Here is a 22,293-nt window from a genome sequence, read left to right as displayed (position 1 = left end):
TATATACTTTCATTAGATATTATTGCACTTGTAATTTAAATTAACCAGGTTTTTTTGTAATCTCAGTAAAAAAACTTGAGTTGTCTAATCACTTTATGGAAGTCATTAAATAGCCAATAATGTAATCACGTAAATTTAATCTAAACGTAATGATATTCAAGTCAAAATTCTTTTGTGTATACTTCAGAATTGTGCCCCTTCCAAATATAGACATTCTCTTTTTAGGCCAGATTTTTGTTAGCCAGGCTAAGACCATAAAAACCTAGCTAGACCAGTTAAGCCAGTCTTGTTCAAAGATGAGTTAAAAATAAATGTATAAATGTGGCCAGTTATCTCAAATCTAATTTATTCCAGAAGATTTAACTACAAAGAAAGAGTTAAATAGAAAAAAGGGAGAAAAGGCCACCACAAATAAGTTGATTAAATAACTAGCATATGGAAAAGAACAAGCAATAAATTTTTTTAATGAAGAAAAATAGATGAAATCTTTAGGTGACATCTCTAGAGATAAGATTTAAGAGAATCAAATTTAAATAAAAAAGAAAAGATTAGAAAGATCCACGGAGAGCTGCCTGTAAGGTCCCTCACCTGGCACCCTTCACCCATTTCTTTAGGGCAGTAAAATCACACAAGGGCCCAACCTGAAGAACAAGCATTTAATGTAATTTCTCTCTCAGCTTTAGAGCTGAAAACTAATTATGGAGAATGGCTATAAACTAGGATTACTCTCTGTGATGACAGATACGTTCTGTATCTGCAAACAACATAGTAGTCACCAGCCACATACACTTACTGAGAACTTGATAAAAATAGTGACTGAGGAATGACAAATTTTTATTTAATTTTAATCTAAATTGATATGGCCACAGGTGGCTAGTTAGTGGCAACCATTTTATATACTGCAGAGTCCTAGAAAAACAGGCATAAGAAGTAAAATGATATTGAAGCAGAAAATACTGAGAGGTTGGAAGAATTGAGCTCAATGAAATTAGCTATTCTATTACATAAATATTCCTTGTTCCCACTTCCGTTACAGCTACTTCTCAATCTCTGCGGGATCCTCTCTACATGAAAGTTCAATGTTGGAGCTGATCCGGATTCCATCCTTTTCCCATTCTACCTGCTCTCCCCAAGAAATTCTTGCTTCAATTATAAACTACATGCTGGAGCATCTGTTTCCAGACCTAACCTTCTAAGCACTGGGTTTAAGTATTCAGTTGCTTACTCACCATTTCCTTGATCCTCTCCTTACATCCAAACAAAAGAACCAGGTCCTGCTGCAAAGTTCCACAGTTTAGTAAATGCATCCAGGTGACTGAGCCATAATCATAGGAGTAACCTTTGATTCGCTAACTCTCCTCTTTCAATCAGTTTTACTAACACGTCTTCCTAAGGCTCCCTTAAATGTGTATTTCTTTCCATCACCACGGCTACAATCTTAATCAAAGCCATTGCCACCTCTCACCTGGATTGCTCCAACAGCCTCCCATCTGGCTGCTTGGCCTTTAGTTTTGTTTCTTTTCAAACCTTTCTTAAGGTAACCACGGCGATTTTTAAAAAATATGTATCAAAGAATGCTAAGGGGAAAGAAGAAAATTAATCAAATTGTACATAGGACTAATATTTGTTACCTTCCCTGGTAAGTTCTCTTCAGTAAATTAAACAGTTCCCACTGGGTAAGGTTTCCACTTTTAGTTAACATGATACCTTAAACAGCAAAACAGACTTTCTTATGAAAGGTTGCAAAAACAAAAAAAAGAAGCATTTCCTTCATGAAGACTAAGAAAATTGGACAATCGCTCCTAATAACTCAGTGTCTCCATTACAGGACAGTCTTCATTATAGAATATGTTCATTATATACTGTATTTTTAAAAAGCCAAAAACTATAGCTTGGATTTTATAAAAAGTAAATACAAACAATATAAATAACTATTTCGAAGATCACTACTGATCCTACAAAAATTTTGTTGCATCTTTTGTGCACCTATTTTTGTATACCTTATGAAATGCCATTTGCTGTCTTAAAGTTTTCCAGGTTAAATGGTAGTGAAGAATCATTTCTCAGTCCACATTTTTGTGATTTAATGACATTGCAAAGATTGATTTCATGTCCAACTTCGGTTAGCATTACATATAGCATTGAAATTTTTTCTAAAGACTCAATGGCAAAACATTTACATTATTTATATTGAATACCTTACTAAAGAATGACTAAGATAATTTTTATATAGCCAAAATAATCAACAGTTCAGGTAAAAGTACATTTTCTGAAGGCTGCTGACACCTTTTAGCCTTGAATCATAATTCAGAATAGCTAAGTATGTACCACAGCACAAGACCTGTTAAACGACAGCCTGATCTTTACTAGGAGAAAAGTCAAAACTGTTTATTGTTTTCAGATATTATCATTTTTGCAGAGTTCTGGGCTTTGTAAACTGCATACTATGCAAATTATCATGTAGCTAGCTTATTAAGAACAAGTTCTGATGTGCAAATTAGAATAATCAAAGGACACTATTAATCACACAAAATGCTTTGTTACATTCTTATTCAGCAATTACAAGGCAATATTCTGAACTCTGATTAAATGAGTTTTGAGGTGAGAAAAAAATTACTAAATGAGGAAAAATTATACATTAGTACACTATTCTATTAAAGACAAATGTTAAAATAAATGATTTGAGCCACACATAACATTCCCATTAGTAGTGGACATCAGGTTTTAAGTGCTAGCTAGATGGATAGATTTATTGAATAATTTCTACAAAATTATGAAAAGAAAATGGTATAGACAATTAATGCAAATGATATTTGTATATTAAGCTTAATCAGATCAGTGGACAGTTAAATTCTCCACATAAATACCAGTAACGATAAAAGTAAATTAGAGAACATATGAAATACAAATAATGGTTACTGATAAAACACCTATAGACTTTAAGTTTTCCAAAGTCATTTTTAGTAGTACCTGTAACATATAAAATGCTTATAATGTCAATTCTTATTAGGATTGTTAGGCTGGAGCTCTAATAAGCTGCATGAAGATTGACTCTCCGTATTAGCCCACTAGTACCACTGTGCAACGAAGGAGGAAAAAAATGCTCCTTTCTCAGGACTCTTTACTTCTCTCTCTCAGAACTTTGACAAAATATACTCATTTTAGAACAAGTCACTTATTGCCATCTGCTGAATAACTTTCATAATAAGCATACAAATCTATGATATGAATAAATCCCCCTAATGGATAGTGTTGTACACAGCACAATTTGCAAAACCTCTGAACAGCCTAGTCTGTACTACTCTCAATAACAGACACTATTCCTTTTACCAAACTGGAACACTATAAACTCCCATCCAGCTGAAGTCATGACACTAACAGGTATTTACATTAAAAAGTTTAAATTTAGAATGTATAATGTCAACAAGATAATCAACCTGTAAAGAAAAAGTTCTTATAAGGGAACAAACGATCAACTTCAGTTTAAAAGTTAAAAATCTCCCCCTCGCCCTCCCCAAAAATTTATATTCAACTTATATTTCAAAGTTTAAAATAAACTCACAAATGATTCCATAGAGTTAGTGCTATCAGGTTTAGAAGGCATTATGTTAAAAAACAAAGTATTGATATCTATTTTATAAAATGGTCTCATAATATTTTCTCAGCAACATTCAAGATACTTCCTTAGATACCAAATCAATGTCACAACTCTGCATATTCAAATTCTGAGATTTGATAATCAACCAAATATTGTCACGTTTTCCAATTGTCCGAATTGGCTCTTAAAGCCTAAATAAACCAAAAGATTAAAGCAAGAGCAAAGTTTTAGCTAAGATATTTGATATACTATCTTATCCTCTGCTGTAAGCAGAAGGAAGCCTTTCTTCACAAGTTGTTCATTTTAAATTTGAAAATTTCAGGAATTTATTCTTCTGCTTATTTTGGATTGCGCCATTTCGTTCCTCTGATTTTAATCATGCATGAGTAGCTGTATGTCCTGGTTTTCCAGAGACAGTCCTGATGTATGGTTGTTGGCCCAACGTAACAATTGCTAGTCTCCCCTTTCTATTTCAAAGTGTCCCATTTCATACATTTTTACCATGACCCATTTTTATAAATGAACAATTACAAATTCTGCAAGCTGAAATTTGGACATGTGGCTTAGCAATAACTAAGATGAAAAGCAAGAGTCATAACAAAGGCATCAGAGTAAGACTAGATAAATTGTGATGTATAACAGTTTACCCATTTTAAATGATTCAGGCTTTATGACAAATGAAAAATATGCAATTACAGTTTTAGAGTTCATTACAATCGCATTATGTACCTTTTGATATAAATATAAATAAATGTTTTAAGTGTTTTTCTCCTCCAAGAGTTTCTATTTCTACTGCTTTCATTTGTATTTATCGAGTCCAAAAATTATTTACCATCCTCCCCTTTCGTTTGTATGAAATAATCATTTGGGATTTAAAAAGTATTAAACTACCACAAAAGGACTGTTTGACATTGTTATTGCCCTTTTACTACTATATAGTAACAAAAGCTCAGTTTAGAACAGCAATTTTACAATGTCACATTCTATCACACTCATTTTTTTTTTTATTTACTGAGCCTTAATGGAGACTAAACCTAATTTCTTTAAAAGAAATAAGAATTTTAGACATGCCAATTGGTCCTACTGCAGTTTCCAGTAAAGTATTAGCTCACGTGTAGTCATTCCCTTACACTCAAACTATTTAAATATTAAATACCTTGATTTCACAAGGATATCCCAATTAGGGTCCCCTTTAGCTTCTTGTTAGAAGTACTGAAATTCATGGGCTCTTACAAGGTGGCAGCCATACACGGGTATATGTTTTATGCTTGTTAAAAAGTTTTATAACTTCTCAGCTATATGTGGTTTGCCTATAACATCACTTCTACATGTAAAACTGTGATCATTTTGAATTTCTATTACAGGTTAATATAAATGAAGGTAGGGGAACCAAAATGTTTTAAAAACCATATCTATTTTCATTTTTAAAAAACAATAACCATTTTTTTAAAAAAGACATTAGGTTACTCCCTTTAAAGTTCAAGTTCCATCATCTTAATATATAAGCATACCTGGATATGAGATTTTTAAAAACCACACATACACACAAGCTCTAGGTAGAGCTGTAATAAACAAATTCCTTTTATAAACAAAATTTTAACTGAAAAGCCACAGTAGATGGGGAAAAAAAGAAGCAAGGATATTACTTAGTAAGATCCAGTGACATCTACAATAGTTTTACAGCACATTTAAGCATTCTAGGTTTTATATCTTCACCTGCCCTCCAATTCTTAGCTGTTCCTCAAAAACGTGCCAATTATGAATATAGGTTCAACCTCAAACTTAGTCCTGATTTTGAGTGCCAGGAAAAGCAAAACAACATTCCAAACCTCTATCTTAATATCATGGCCTTAATTCAAAAATGGTTTTACTCAAAATGCAATGCCCACCTAAATGGAAAAAAAAGAACCTCAAGCAGCAATATGTAATTATATGGAAGTTACTCATTATATGGGAAGGTTTTATCTAGAATGCACTTGCTCTGTGAGTCTCTTCAATAATTGACTTAGACTGACACTATCAAAAGTAAGAATACTGTATAATGGGCACAAATTTACAGTACTGCTAGCCTTAAAAAGCAGTAAAGCAAAATAAAATATATCAAATAGCACATGCACCTCTTACAGAACTTCCACTGAACTATCAATGGTTTCAATGCAATGTGCCTCTTTTCCATAACTGTATTAATAACTACAAAGAAAAGAAAGATGAGATTAAGATCAATGGTACTGAACTGAATTGTTTGAAGCCAGTGCCCCACATGTGGGGAAAAGTGCATTTAGTTCAGCAGCAATACAGCACAGTGTGAAGATATTGTGCTTAGACACAGATATTCCAGATCTGAAAGATGTACAAGGCAAATCAAGATATAAAACCATAGTACACTGTTAAATAACCTTGAAACATACATATATTGCAGTGTTCAAAGAAAAACATTCATTTTCATTGTACAAGGCTAGGGAGAAATCCTTAAAGTTACCTATTGTAGTTTATGATATAATAAATACATATCTATATAGCATTGTATATACATATATAGAATGTGTATGTTTATGTGTATCTTTTTTTGCCAAATTATTCTTTTATGAATCTGCAACTTTTATAAACGAAAACTCCTACGCACTACAAGTTTCTGTTTCCCCAAACTTAAGAAAAGATAATTATACTAGAAAAGGTCTCAACCACCCCCCGAACCCAAAGACTCACTTCAGATATTCTGCTTCACAATTGATCAGAGAATCACAATGAAATTCTAGAATTTTTTACTGTATCTTTTCCTTTGCCAGTTGTTTCAACAAGCAAATATCTTTCAATTTTTAAACCAGCTGATACAAATTCTTTAGCAGAGGATATAAATTCTAGATTTGACTGATTAAAACAGAGCAAATCAAAACAACAACAGAAAAATCCAGTGATTTACTCTGACTGTAAACAATATATAAAATTTAAATCTCAAATTTCAAAATAAGTTAAAGAAAAATTCTACCCTCAGGGCCTATAATATTATAAGATCTTACAATTGGTAAGGGGAAAATGTGTATGAAAAGTTGCAACAAAATTTATTGCCCATTATTTTTGCTAAGAGAAAGTATATCTATACTACCTCTGCCCCTTAAATTTAATAAATTCATAATTTGTTTGCAAATGTTATAAGCAAACTGGCATATCATATTACACAACAAAAAACATCCATCAAGTTCAGCAAAGAAAACTTATAAAAAGCCTTTTGTACAGAATTGAAAAAAAATCTAAATGGCTATGATTCCTCTATTAGCAGAAACACATAATGCAGTCTTTATAAATCTGCCAAATATATCAATATCTACATAAATAGATACAGATATAGATATGAAACATTAATGGCAGTCTATTTTTGAACAGTGTGTGGGACCAGCAGATTTGTATCAGACCATGGCACGATATGGACCCTGCATCTTTAGGAACTGAATGATGAAAGAAGGACCCCCAGCAACAATCTGAGGTGGAAGGTGACTGAGCGGACAGTTCTCAATACTCATGATTGAAAGCTTGCTGCAAAGAGCCAGCTCGAAGGGAAGGCTATGCAGGTTAGGGTTGTCATTCAAATACAGTTCTTCTAAGTTCTCCAGTGTACCTGTTTTAAAAAATAAAATCAGTTATTATTTTTTTTAAAATTACTTACTACTAAAAAAATTCAATGGCAGGATGCTATCCTGGGTATTATACATAATAAATACACATTTCCTCTTACTTTCTCCTCCTAATTTTAAAACTCCTTACAACCACAGGTCTCAAACTTTGCTGCATGTAAATCAACTGGGAAGATTTTGAAAACCATCCTATCCAGGTCACACTCCATACCAATTTAATCAGAATCTCTTCCTTTATGGTTAGTTTTCAAGATTGGAGAGATTTAAAAAAAAAAAAAAAAAATACACATGACATACATCCAGAGATTCTGTTTGGGACAGCTTGGTACACGTATTTTTTCAAAACTCCAGAGGTAAATTTATTGTACAGTCAGTGCCTATGATCACTTTCCTATTGTAGATGATGTGATAATCTCTCATTAATAAATTCTTCATGTGGAAAAGTTTTGTGTTACCTGGCATAAATCTTTCACTAAGACAGTTACCACATATTTGGCAGTAAGCCAAACATCAATTTATATAATCTTTTAAAACTTTTTCTTAGGCTGTTTTAGGATACTCATACTTTCTAGGCAAATGTCTCAAGCAATTGAATGAGGCCAGCTGAATAAATATACCAGAAATAAAAGTGTAAAGTTGCCTCAAGTGTTGTCAATTTTTACAATTCAAAATTTGTAGTATTTGATAGTGGTATGTAGAAGACTAATAAAAATAATGGCTACTGAGTAATAGATTTGTTTACATTTAATATTCTATTTAATATTCAGAGCAACCCTATGAAAAGTTGCTATTATCATCCGTATTTTACAGGCAGGAAACCTGAAATTTAGGGAGTTTCCCTACCTTATCCAAAGTCGCAGAGACAGATTTTGAATTATTTTACTTCAAAACCATTCTTAACCACTCATCTATAGTGACTCTGGACAGCATGGTATAGACAAGAGAACATAATACATGAAATTACTAATACGGGAGCATTTGAGATCTTGCTTCTCAACATATGTCATCAGATTGGCTCAAAGTCTTATAAAAATTCAAAAGAAATTACTAATTTAAGAACTCCTATGTGACCTCAACCAATTAATTCTCTTTATAAAATGGGATTACAATGCACTACCTCAAATTCAAGGTGGGCATGTTGATTATATGAAATAATGGATATGAGAACACTTAGAAAATTCCAAAGTATTCTCAAATATTAATATTAACCATATATTATTATTAATCCTAAAACCTCATAAGGAAATGTTCTTTAGGCATTAGACATTACTAATTTAAAACAAGCGTGTGTAATTTTTAAATTTGGAAGAAATATAAAATAACTCTCTGAAATTAAGGTTAAACCTACTGAAAAAAGAAGTATGCTAAAACATTTTCAATTGCAATATTAACCCTATGAAGAAGTCTAACCCAAACTTACAACCAACCAACTGCTGGTGCTCTATAAAAAAATCCTTGAGCCTGCTGTAACCTCAGTTGACAAAAACAATAGATCTGTCATAATTATCTGAAATACTGCTTGAACATGCAAGAGCAAATATTAGTACAGAGTCAAGCATTCAAAGGGTCCATACCAATTTCCTCAGGAAGATGAGTAAGTAGGTTCTCTCCAAGGCCTAGATGTGTGAGATTGGTAAGGTGACCGATGCCTCTGGGAAGAGTGCTCAACTGGTTGTTTGTCAAGACTAATTTCTAAAAGATCAACAAAATAAAAGATGATTACATATATATTTCCTACAATTGACATAAATTTAAAATAACATATCTACTAAACCAATAAGATAAATTAACAAGGAAATTATACTGGATAGGACAAGAACAACCCCAAGTTTTTCTTTCAAAAAATATTAATGCTATAATAAGAAAATCATACAGTCTAAGAATTAGATCAAATTCTTATGAAAAATGTGCAACTTGAAATGCATCCCCCAAACTTTAATTATATAACTACAAAATCATCAGGATGTTTTACCTGTAAATCCTTAAGATAAGCAATTTCATTTGGCAAGGATTCCAATTTGTTCTCCTCTAGATCCAACTCTCTTAACTTTCTAAGGTTTCCAAGACCATGGGGAAGTTTCTTTAGAAGATTGTTTGATAATATTAGAACCTAAAGAGAAATTATTGATAGTGTTTGGTAACTCATGAAATGGTATTATATACTACCATTGTATGACCTAAAATTTATTTAGCAATGCTAATTTTTTAAACATTAAATATCAAGGGTAATATTCAATTATAAAACATAAAACACCTCTATTAAAAAAATCACCAGTTATAGAAAATAGATTGTATTTGATTAAGTCAAAACTAATGCGAGAGGAAAAAAAAAAAAACTTATGTAAGCAAAAGGAATTGAAATTACAAAAAACATGAAAAATTATTAACTACTTGCACTTAAGATTAATATAGTTAATGGTATTTTCATACTGAATAGTTACAAATGTCTAATAGGAAACCAGTTACTTATTCAAACCCCTTACAAACGATCATTTAAGAAAGGTAACAATTGACTTCTAAATTGCCTATATCGATCCACTACAGTTATTATTTGTGGTATATTTACTACATTGCAAGGCATCCTGCAATACATTGAAGAGGGAAATAGGGGTTGAAGAAGATAATCCTTGTTCTCAGAGAAGTTACAAGAGGCAGCGGACGAGTGCAGGGGGTAGAAGCAATCCCGGGCATGGGGACAGTGAAAAGAGTACTAAATGGAAAGTTCTTCATGAGGTTCTGGCTAATTTTTTATGTCAACTTATGTCCTCCAAAGTATACTACCCACACACACAAAAATATATATACAATAAGACCAAAATAATAATAATAGTAGTTATCATTTATAGAGTTTATTATTTGCAAGGCACTATACTGAATGCATTATATGCATTATTGCATTTAACCCTAACTACAACCTGATGAGGCAAATACTATGCATTATCTCCATTTCACAGCTGAGGAAGCTGAAGCTTGGGCAAGATAAATCCATAAATAAAGAAGATAAAAGTGGAACTGTACCCAAATCTGTTTGGCTTTAAAGCTCATGCTTTTAACCATTACACCACACTATTTCTCCTTACTAAATGATTAACAAAGACATTAGATTTTTAAAAAACATGGATACAGAAGAAATTTTTTAAAACATCTATTTATTATTAGTAAGATTTTTCATCAAAAGAATGAAAATTTTAGGGACTCAGAGGCAGGAGAAATCATATTTGACTAAGGAGTTGATAATAAGATTGGTCTTTAATTATGGAAAATATTTTTAAAAGAAAAAATTAAGAGAATGGGAAGAGGGCATTCAAGATATTGAGAACAATAAAACGAAATGGGTGAAGCTAGAAATATGCACATTTCCAAATAAGAAAATCATCTCTTTAACTAGAATGTAAGAGTATGTGGGCAATTAGAATGAAAAAGTAGGCCAGAATCATATGAAGGGTTCTGAATGCCAATCTGAGGAATCCATAATTATTTTTGATAGACAGTGGTGCAGTTCTTAAACAATTAGGGGAAAAAATACATTCTAAAAGATGCTAAGTTTTTCGGATCTTTTATTTCAAAGATACTCTATAACACACAAACCTACCCACTTGTAGTAGGCAAGAGTAATTCAGAAGCACTGAGCCCAGATTACGTCAACACCTCATCATCCTAACAGGGCTGTTATGTTTGTTGCAGAGAGCTCTAACATTTCTAATTATGATCTTCATCTAAATAGAAACTGCTTATTTTAATTGGATAACTGTGGAAGGATCTGAGTTCTAAATGCTCCTTTATACTCACCTCAAGGGAAACAAGACCAGACACATCCTCAGGGATCTTTGTGAGCTGATTAGTGGCCAAATTCAATTCTACCATACTGGTCCAAGTTCCAAAATCCAAGGGAAGTGAAGTCAACTGATTGTCCTGGCAAAGATAAAAAGAAGCATCTAAAGTATAACCACAAAAGCAAAGCTCTATATATACCCCTTGACAGAAAGATAATTCTTACACAAACAGAAAACCTTATTTCCTTTTTTGATATTAAATATAGAAAGACAGAAAAGGCAACACAAATTCTGAGCTTCTAAAGCTTTTCATACAGTAATTACATTTTATTCTGAGGTTAAATTGGAAGTTTGTTCCCTATATGATTATCTGCATTGGATATCTGCATGACCAACACTTGGGATTTCAAAGGTCGCAGTGATAAATATGTTGTTTTCCCCATTTTGTAATAATGCACAGAAATCATTGAATAAAATGTGAATGCTCATGAGCACAATGGAAGAATAAACACCTAATTATAGCCTACAAAAAAAAAACCCAAAACAGATAAGCTCAGCAATTCTAGAGATGCTGAGCAATCAAGTATAAGGAGAAAAAGGTCTTAATACAATAGCAAATTAAATCATTAAAAGACTAAGTATCCACGATTTTATTTTAAAAGTCCATAAGAGAAGATGGTAAAAACATATTTATCATTGAATAATAAAAACAGATGATGAAATAGTGTAATTCTAATTTTGTTTACAAATTAAATATAGCTATACACAGCAAAAAAGTGAATATATGCCAGTGATTCATTACTTCCTTTTCTTGAATCCTCATATTCATTTATAAATCACATTTTCATCAATAACAACTCTTAACACACTTTTGTGTTGTGGGTATTGGTATTGAGAGCAGACTATCAGTACCCCTGTACTAGCTGGCTATCAATGATATACGCCAATATGTTAACAGTGATGCTACCTCTCATTAGTGGAATTATGTTATATATTTTTTGGTAACTTTATTTTAAAAATTTTCTGTAATGTACATGGATTATCTCATTCTACATAAAATCATCCATAAGAGAAATCCCAAGTAGCAAGCCTCCACTTGAAAACCAAGTTTTTCTTTTATTATTATATTTTAACTTATTTTCTATTTATTATAACATTTAAACTTATTATCTACCCAATGCCTAAACTATTGATAGTTAATAGTCTGATCAAACATTTTCATTTAAAACATTTACTACTGGTGCTTATAAGAGGAGGAAAGTGTCAGGCTTCATTTGATTTCTTTCAGGAAAAGTTTTGTTATACATTTGTTATGATTTTGAAGAAAATTTAAGACAAAGCTCCATACGAAGTTTTATTATTTCACTGAAAAAAGCAAACCTTTCCAAGCTAATGTATTACAACATTATATCTATAAAATGTATAACCAAATGCAGATTTAATGAGCACCTGAACTGCTGCTGTGTTTTAAGCCTCTATTACAAACTAAACATTAGATTAATGCCATTACCACTGCTAAATCTCATATAACCAGACTGATTAGCAATGAATGTATACGTGTTTAAGATTATTTTGAATTTCCACTAGTTCATCTATTATATACTTCCAAAGAATTATCATAAATGATACATATATGTATGAAAATGACAGACAGTATTAAGCAATTGTACATTTAGACTATAGTTTAAAGAACAACAATTATGTCAAAATGGTTCATCGAATACAAAAGGATGTATTAGAATACAATAGAAAGAACACTATACCTGGACGGAGAAAGTACAGGTTTCCTGAATTCCTATCTCAGCCATGAATTAGCTATATGGCCAATTTAATTATCACCTCTGAACCTAAAGTTTGTTTACTAAAAATCAAGTCATTGAACAAATCATTTTTCATTTCTTTTCTCCTTTTGCAATAAACTTTTTTCTTATTATGAATGTAAAATTCATTCACTGTAGAGAATATAGATAAGCAAAAAGAAACTAAAGATACTCATAAATAAATCTGATATTCAAAGATAAACATTATATTTTGGTAAACACTGACTATATATGAATATAAATCTATAGAAATTTAATATAATTATGCACATTAAAAGCAGCTTTAAGAACCGTGGAAAGAAATTCTTACATGCTTTAACTTTTTTCTACTTAATTGAGAATATTTCAACCAGTATTAAATATTTTTCTAATCTAGAGTACTATTTTTAATGGGTTCATTGAAGATATACAGGCACACCTCAGAGATACTGTGGGTTTGGTTCCTGATCACCACAAAAGCAAATATCTCAATAAAGTGAATCACACTAATTTTTTTGTTTCCCGGTGCATATAGAGCTTACATGTTTACACTATACTGTAGTCTAATAAGTGTGTAGTAGCATTATGTCTAAAAAACCAAAGTACATACCTTAATTTAAAAATAATTTATAGCTAAAAAAAGCTAACCATCATCTGAGCCTTCAGCAAGTCATAATCTGAGCCTTCAGCGAGTCATAATCTTTTTTGCTGGTGGAGAGTCTTGCCTAGATGCCAATGGCTGCCGACTGATCAGGGTGGTGGTGGCTGAAGGTTGGGGTGGCTGTGGCAATTTCTTAAAATAAGACAACAATGAAGTTTGCCACAACAACTGACTCTTCCTTTCACAAACGATTTCTCTGGAGCTGTTTGATAGCATTTTACCTACAACAAAACTTCTTTCCAAATTAGAATCAATCCCTGCTACTGCTTTATCAAGTTTATGTAATATACTAAATCTTTTGTTGTCATTTCAACAACCTTCACCATACCTTACCAGGAGCAGATTCCATCTCAAGAAACTACTTTCTTTGCTCATCCAACTCCTCACCATTAATGTTTAATGAGATCACAGAAATTCAGTCACATCTTCAGGCCCCACTTCTAATTCTAGGTCTCGTGCTGTTTCTCTCACAGCTGCAGTTACTTTCTCCACTGAAGTCTTGAACCTCTCAAAGTCATTCATGAGGGCTGATCCCACAGGAAATCAACTTCTTCCAAATTCCTATTAATGTTGATGATATTTTTTTAACTCTTCCTATGAATCACAAATGTTCTTAATGACATCTAGAATGGTGAATCCTTTCCAAAAGGTTTTCAATTTACTTTGCTTAGATCCATCAGAGTAATCATGATCTATGGCTGCTATAGCCTTATGAAATGTGTTTCTTAAATAAGGCTTGAAAGTTGAAATTACTCCTTAATCCATGGCTGCAGAACAGGTGTTGTTAGCAGGCATGAAAACAATATTAATCTCACTGTACACCTCCATTAGAGTGCTTGTCAATGAGCAGTAAAATTTTGAAAATAATCTTTTTTTCTGAGTAGCAGGTCTCAAAAGTCAGCTTAAAATATTCGGTATACGGTTGTTATAAACAAATGCGCTGTCATCAGGCTTTGTTGTTTCAGTTATAGAACACAGGCAGAGTAGATTCAGCATAATTCTTAATGAGCCCTAGGACTTTTGGAATGGTAAATGGAATTGGCTTCAACTTAAAGTCATCAGCTACATTATCTCCTAACAAGAGAATCTGCCTGTCCTTTGAAACTTCGAAGCCAGTCATTGACTTATCCTCTCTTGCTGTGAAATTCCTAGGTGGCATCTTGTTCCAATATAAGCTGCTTCATCTACATTGAAAAATGTGTTGTGTGTAGTGTAGCCACCTTCGTTAATTATCTTAGCTTGATCTTCTGGAAAACTTGCTGCAGCTCCCATATCAGCAGCTTCACCTTGCACTTTTATATTACAGAGATGGCTTCCTTCCCCAAACCTCATGAATCAAGCTCTGCTACTTTCAGACTTTTCTTCTGCAGCTTCCTCACCTCTTTCAGCCTTCACAGAATTGAAGAGTTTGGGCCTTGCTCTAGATTTGGCTTTTGCTTAAGGGAATATTGTGGCTGTTCTGAACTTCTATCCAGACCTCTAAAACTTTCTCTGTATCAGCAATACGGCTATTTTGTTTTACCACTCATGTGTTCACTGGAGTAACACTTTCATTTCCTTCAATAACTTTTCCTTTGTATTCACAACTTGGCTGTTTCCACAAGAGGCACAGCTTTCAGCCTATGTCTTGGCTTTCGGTATGCCTTCCTCACTAAACTTAATCAAGCTTTTGATTTAAAATGAGAGATATGGAACTCCTCCTTTCACCTGCACACTTAAGAGGCCATGTAGAATTACTTGTTAACTGGCCTAATTTCAACACTGTTGTGTATCAGGGAATAGGGAGGCCTGAGGAGAGGAAAAGAGAAGGGCAATGGCAGGTCGGCAGAGAAGTCAGAATACGCCGTCTTATGAGAGTGTGATTTGTGGTGCTCCGAAACAATTACGATAACAACATCAAAGACCATTGACCGCAAATCACCATGACAAATATAATAAAAATTTGAGATATTGCAAGAATTACCAAAATGTGACACACAGACATGAGGTGAGCAAATGCTGTTGGAAAAAACAGTGCCAATGGACTTGCTCAACACAGATTTGCCACAAACTTCCAATTTGTAAAAACCCCAGTATCTGCAAAGTACAATGAAGCAAAGAGCAATAAAATGAGGTATGTATGTAGTACTTTTAAAAAATGAAACCTCTATTAATAAGTTGGTATCAATTAAATAGAAAGCTCTGCAATAAATATTCCTGCAACTACGCTTCTATGTCCATTCGCGGTTATTTCTTTAGGACAAATTGCTAAGGGCATGCATGGTTCTAAGATGTTATCTAGTACAACGTGCCCTGAAACATCCTTATTATCAGTTTAGGCCTTATCAGCATGAAACAAGTACCCGTTCTCCACAGTGATAGAGAAAACATAAATATTAGAAGTGCTAGTAATAGTAGCTTTTTTGCCCCTAATACGAACAGAAGCTTACCTTCATATTCAGCTTACTTAATACTTTCGCTCTGGAGAAAATTCCAAATGGGATTTTATTGATTCGATTGTGTTCCATGTTGAGGGAATAGATAGTGGAAAACTGAGATGGACCACCTACTGGATATAACTGGAAGCAATTTCTAGCTAAGGTCAAACTATTCAGTTTCACAAGACTTGATAAAAGACTCTGTAAAAAAATGAAATAAACATAAGAATTAGTAATGTAATAAGACTAATTCTACTGAATACAGAGCAGCAGTCCCAAACACAAATGCCCTCCAAGGGCCCTGCAGGTAAGGAATGACCAAGACTGGTTGGGCCGGCCTGTGATATCTCATCTAGAGAGACAGTCGCTACTCAGCTCTAGCTGACTGTTGCCTTGCAGGAATGTAGAGCCAATGTAGTTAGGTTTTCAGATTTTATAAGAAACAGGGAATTCATTTACTTACATGAAATCTTCTGATTTTCATTCTTTGCCTCAATTTATTCATACACTTCATTAAGAAAATATGTCTGTGGGTAAGATGTACCTCATGAGTGGCCAGTTTGAGACCTCTACAGAGCAGAAACTCTGGTATCTCAGACAGTCCTGGCTCTAGCCTTTGGCTGTGTGACCAATTCCATTCATGTCTTAGTTAAGTACCTATCTCTAAATTATTATTAACAAAATGATGGACACAGATATTCTTTCCTGATATTGTTTTAATACTTTGTTTTACCATATGGTAAAATTTCAGAGGAAATATTCATCTATCAAATAAGGATTTATTTAGCACGTAACACCATATCCCTTTACTTCAGCCTCTCATACTTTAACCAGAGTGCTAGGTGTTTAGGTATTATAAAAGAATCTCTGCCATTAAGAAAACTAACACTTATTTAAAGAAATAAAGCACACAGGAAAAAGAAATAATACACATCTTTACAAAATCAATAATAAATTATATAGAATAGGTTCTTGCTATTCAAAGTCTGTTTCAAAGAAGAGCAAATCAGCATCTCCTGGGAGCTTGTTAGAAATTCAGAGTCTTAGGACCCATTCTTAAAGAATCAAGATATGAATCTTAAGATTCCCAGGTGATCTGGATGCTGATTAATGTTTGACGAACACTGGTATAGGCTATAAATAGTTTTGAATCCTGGCTCTATCTTTTAGTAGCTTGTGACTTTGGTAAGTTACTTCTCTGAACTTTAGTTTATTCAAATGATGATGTCTTAATTTTATGGCTTGTAGTGAAGACTTCTTTAAAGAAATAAAACACATACGTAGTTTTATAATATCTAGCATATAATAAGTACTTAAATGTTAAGTCCCTTCAAAGAAAAGAGGAAATACTGGAATAACTAGAAACGCAGGAAGGAGACTGACAGTGAGCTAGATCCTGAAGGATGAAAAAGAAATTAAACATTCAGAAGAAAACACTTTAGATTGAAACAAAAGCCCAAGCAGAGAGAAAACAGGCAGTGTGGAATGTGTGTGTGTGTGTGTGTGTGTGTGTGTGTGTGTGTGTGTGTTAAATAATGTTTAAATTTCAGCTGTCTACCATGAGGAAACCGAAGTCTTAGTACCTGAGGTGTCAGTCAATTTGTAATGCCAGCTGAAGGAATGAAATAACTACATAATTAGAGGTATAATTACATAATGAATTGAAGCTTGTTCTTCATACTGAACTTTAAGAAGCTACTTAACATGTGTCTACTGGTTTACACAGATAAAAGGAAAAGCACAGATAAGAGTGGTGATAAAGCTTTGCACGGCAATCAATTCAGGAAAAATGTCTATATCCTACTTTACTGAAAATAAAGGAGTCTTATTGACTCTCACAGCAAAAAAAAAAAATTCTTATTACTCTTACAACTGACTTACTTTACTGAATTGACGTTTTTCTATTTAAAAAATGTTAATACTTGAGGATATTGGAAAAGGGGCAACAAAAAGGCAGCTCTCCGATCTTTCATTCTTAGGACATTCTTAGGTTGTTTATCATTGCTTTAGAGTCAGACACATCTGGGTTCTCATCTTAGATCTTCTACTTACAGTTTTGTGACCTTCGGTGAATTAATTAGATAATAAATATATATCTCACCATATACCCAGAAAAATACATAAGGTAACAAATTTGGCCAAAAACATAACTTAGCTTAAATCTTATTTCCCTACCTATTTAATGAGAATACTCCAATAATTAGCAAAATTATAGTGAAGATTTAAATGGGGTAATATGTATAGAACTCCTAGCCTCATCCTTGAGTATGTATGTATGTGTATGTGTGTGTGTGTGTGTGTGTGTATATATATCTATATATATATATATATATATATAGAACTTTATTATGTTCCTTTTCTTTATGTGTATGTACATGTCTGCATTAAAACTAGTCCACTTTCAGATAGTCTTCAAATGGAAAAGTATATAGCCATTCTGTCAGCTCTGATTTCAGCAGTATGAAGAGCCCCAACTAAAAAGCACTTTCCTGATTTTTCTTGCCTAACCCAGCTTGCATGTCTAGAGTAAGTGCTGTTTAATGGATTTTATTGTTTTCCTTATTGTGCTTATTATAAATGCAGATAACCAGACATCTACATTGGGAATATGTTCTTCCAAAGCATATATACTACTTTTAAATAAGGATTAATGCTTTCCCATATTTGGACAAAGCCAATCAAGGATTTCCCCCATAGCTTCTTTATCTGAAAACAGGCCAGTATAAAAACACACAAACACACACACACGCACGCACACGCACACGCGCACACACACACACAAACTCCCTCCTTCTCACTCACACACCTTCAACAGCCAGACTGAAGAGAGCTGTCCTCTTTATAATTCTATCAAAAATAAATCCCGACCTATTTAACTCACAAATTATATATAAAAGTACTTATCACAATGTGTATATCCTAGGAGGTATCCAATATTTACTAGTTTCCTTTCACTGACAATAAGACTAGATATATAAGTAAATTTCAAATTTCTCACTTTGTGAAATTTAAAACCCAGTCTTTATATTTAGGCACAGTGACACGGTGAAAGTGGTCAATCTTACTTACGCTCACAAATCATGCCCTAAAAGCATCACAACAGGTCTAATTAATGTGCTAATTGTTGGCCTTCTTATGAACATGAATCACTTTTAGAAAAAGGGATGATAACATTAAACAGTACACCTCACCTATTTTGATCATTCTAAATTACTATCACAGAAAGACAAAAGTCCAGACAATCTAGTTGTCAGGACTCTATCTACAATCTGTGGATGCTATTCCTTACCCCACTTAAACTGCTAGTAACAGCAGTAATCTTTTGCCACAGGTGAGATATTGTCATAGTAGTTTCAGTAAACTGGTCCAGCCTAGAAACTACAATCTTTGGAAACTCATTTTTGTACTCTGACCAACCTGTTTCCACAAAAATCCAGATTAATAGGAGCCAAGTTTATAGGTGCCACTTTATTTCTGTATCCCTAAGAAACAAATCAACTGAATTAATATATTTTATAAACTAATTGCTACAAACCAATAGCTTCATCTACTCAAATTGTTCTTTATAAATCAAAGCATAAATCTGAACAACATTCATCCAAAGCATCTTTATTCTTAATTCAAACACACACACACACACACACACACACACACACACACACACACACACCCATGGGAAAATTAACAATAGTCTCAACATAATAGGGCCACTTAATACACAAGTTTTGGGGTATGCGAAAACAGCAGGTAGCAAAAGAATGAGAGGAAAGGGTGAAAAAACAATCAACAAAGTTGAAAAGAAAAAAAAATACTACATCTTACCCAATTTATAAGCAACATAAGTAAAAATATCCTAATAGAACCAACAAAACCCAAATTTGGTGACAGATGCTAAATAGGCTTTAAAATTATTGTATAAACAGGGTAATAACCTGGGTCACAGGAGTGTTGCAGCTAATATTAACCTTGATAATAAATAGTATGTTCTACATAGTTCTTTTTTTTTCATTTATCATATTTCTACAGTACCTTTCTTTATATCTGAACTGGGTGGAGTAACTGAGTTTTAAAACCAGCCATACAACTTTTCCTTAACAGTTTTTATTACCAGTTTTCAAAATGACATGAAAAAGATTTATGTGATGCTAAAGGTGAATATAGCACAACAAATTTCAACCTTGGTTTCTCCCTTCTGCACATTCAAAAATAATATGTTCCTAGAATCATACCTATTCTTTCTTCTTTTGAATTTTTATTTTAGCGGTGGCTATATATCCATAGCACACTCATTTTTTGACAAATTATTTACCCAGCTATAAAGACTTACTAGTTTTCCCCTTCATTATCTTACAGGCTTCTTTCAAGAGTTTATCCTAATCCATTTCTTACCTCTGGTAAAGTAGAAATGTTATTGTTCTCTAAATTTAATTCTTCAAGTGCACTGCATTTTGCCAGTGATCTGGGTATTGCTGACAGTCTGTTATATCTCAGACCAAGACGACTTAAACTGGATAGGTTTCCTGTGAACACATAAAAAAAATTTTTTTTTTTTGAAAATATGATGAGCCTCTCTCACTGTCCTAGGCTATCAACCAAATATTTATGAATTACTGTGAAACACTATTTCAGCAAAATTCTTAACTTCTAGTACCAAGAAACAGCACACTACACTCTATCAACTAGGATGAAACTGAAAGCACTTTTGTGTCCACTTGTTTTAGAGAAATAATGAAATACACAGCTGTAAGTCAATTTTAAAAATGAATTATTAGAAAGTACTGGCATACCTTAATAACGAATTAACTTTCAGATAAGGCCTAAATGAATAACATCAAGTAGTGTATATTTTAAATTTATAATAGTTATCCCATTTGTATCTGTGTGATGATCCAACATAAAACAAGTGGTTACATATAAAAATTTACATGTAATCTTGAAGAAATTTCCAAATTTCTAAAATAGTATTAGTTAAAATATACTATGCACAATTATTTTGTGAGGTCAGAATGGTCTAATATTTTCCATGAGTTTAAATATAAACATTCTAAAATTTTTCTGAAAGGTTAATCTGATAGTAAAAATTCTCAAAATTATTTTTAAAAATTACAAACAAAAATGAAAGTTATAGTCTCTCTTAACATCTAACATATATCAGCTTAAGCACAAATTAGCTACTATTGAATACATTAAAAAGCAGCACAGAAAAATAAGCATTTTCTAGGTTTACGGCCAAGACTACATATATGGCAAGCTACAGGTATGTTACATGGATGAATATGATATCTATCATAAAAAGTTCAAATTTAATTTGCCAAACAATATAACACTAGAAAATAAGTACATTTTAACAAACCAAAAAAATAAAGAAAGAAAAGAAAAAGGTAATAATGACGAGAATTTAGTATTTGTTTATCATAAATGATGAATTTCTTTTTTGACTTCAAATTACAATGCTATAACATTTTTAGATGGGCCAAGTTGAAATATCAAGTGTAGCCTCTGGTTTTAAATTAAACAGTATTACCACTGTTAGATACTATAGAAGTGGATGTCTGTGTCACACATAACTTTTTGGAGACAAATATTTTGGATGCCTTTCAACTTTCAGCAACCTTTCAATGTTTATTTTTCTTTTTGCTTTGTCCCTTTTTCAAAAAGTTGTTGAATGAATAATTTTCTTTCTTAAAGGCAACCTTATTGCAATACTTAACAGAAAACATTTATTAGCCTGTGGCATAAGTTAAAGCCTTGAAATCCTAGGAGGACAGTCACTGTGTGCCTCATTACTCTTAACTAGCTATCACTCATCTACCTCTTCTCCTGTTGCTAAAATCAGTGACTGAAGTTATAAGAAGTGACTAAACGGAGTTATTTTTTATTCCTTTATATTTTCAAGGTAAGCATTAGTCTTTTATAATAAAAACACTCTGATAATTCTATATCATAAGTCTAGCCAACTATAATGCAGAAAAACTTAGCAACCATTTCAATTCCTGCAATTAAAACTACTCCAGAGGTATGCTATGCTCATTTACATTACTTTATTCTAATAGTGTTTAGAAACTGGGCCAAGAGTTTGCTAGTTCTGATTAAGATTCCAATAAGCAGAAAACTGAATGCAAAAGCAACAAAAACTACCATTTAGCAAAGACAATTTAATTGTCTTTAAAGTGCTTTCTAAATTAACTAAGGATGCTTCGCTAGTGCCTTTCTGATGACACTCTGGTGAGATGTGTCCATTTTGGAGGGAAAAATTTCAAAAAGCAGAGAATTGGGTGACTTTCCAAAGCCCCAGAGAATTTACAGATTAGAAATAAAGGCAAGAATAACATTTACTATTGCTACTACTGCACTATGGCATTGACTATGATACAAATGTTTGGTTGGCAGAAAATAGTCTGCTTTATGACTATATT

General features: G+C 32.8%; 1 protein-coding gene across 4 annotated transcripts in view; it reads right to left on the bottom strand.

Annotated features, from left to right (window-relative positions):
* Window positions 1–5,149: 5,149 nt before the first annotated feature.
* The window catches only part of SHOC2 (SHOC2 leucine rich repeat scaffold protein), a 65,302-nt gene continuing 48,158 nt past the window's right edge, over window positions 5,150–22,293 (bottom strand). For all 4 annotated transcript variants that reach the window (XM_016145724.2, XM_016145723.2, XM_036223701.1 and 1 more), the window contains 6 exons: window positions 20,267–20,397; window positions 15,890–16,078; window positions 11,017–11,139; window positions 9,200–9,337; window positions 8,802–8,919; window positions 5,150–7,211 (listed from right to left, as the gene is read on the bottom strand). In XM_016145724.2, the coding sequence (XP_016001210.1) occupies window positions 7,003–7,211; window positions 8,802–8,919; window positions 9,200–9,337; window positions 11,017–11,139; window positions 15,890–16,078; window positions 20,267–20,397 (908 nt within the window). In that variant the 3' untranslated portion in view covers window positions 5,150–7,002. The remainder of the gene's footprint in view (window positions 7,212–8,801; window positions 8,920–9,199; window positions 9,338–11,016; window positions 11,140–15,889; window positions 16,079–20,266; window positions 20,398–22,293) is intronic.

This window comes from Rousettus aegyptiacus, unplaced genomic scaffold (assembly GCF_014176215.1).
Source record: "Rousettus aegyptiacus isolate mRouAeg1 unplaced genomic scaffold, mRouAeg1.p scaffold_m13_p_6, whole genome shotgun sequence".
In the NCBI taxonomy this organism is placed as follows: domain Eukaryota; kingdom Metazoa; phylum Chordata; class Mammalia; order Chiroptera; family Pteropodidae; genus Rousettus; species Rousettus aegyptiacus.
The sequence above is the reverse complement of the archived record's forward strand: the minus strand, read 5'-3'. Positions and strand labels throughout refer to the sequence as shown.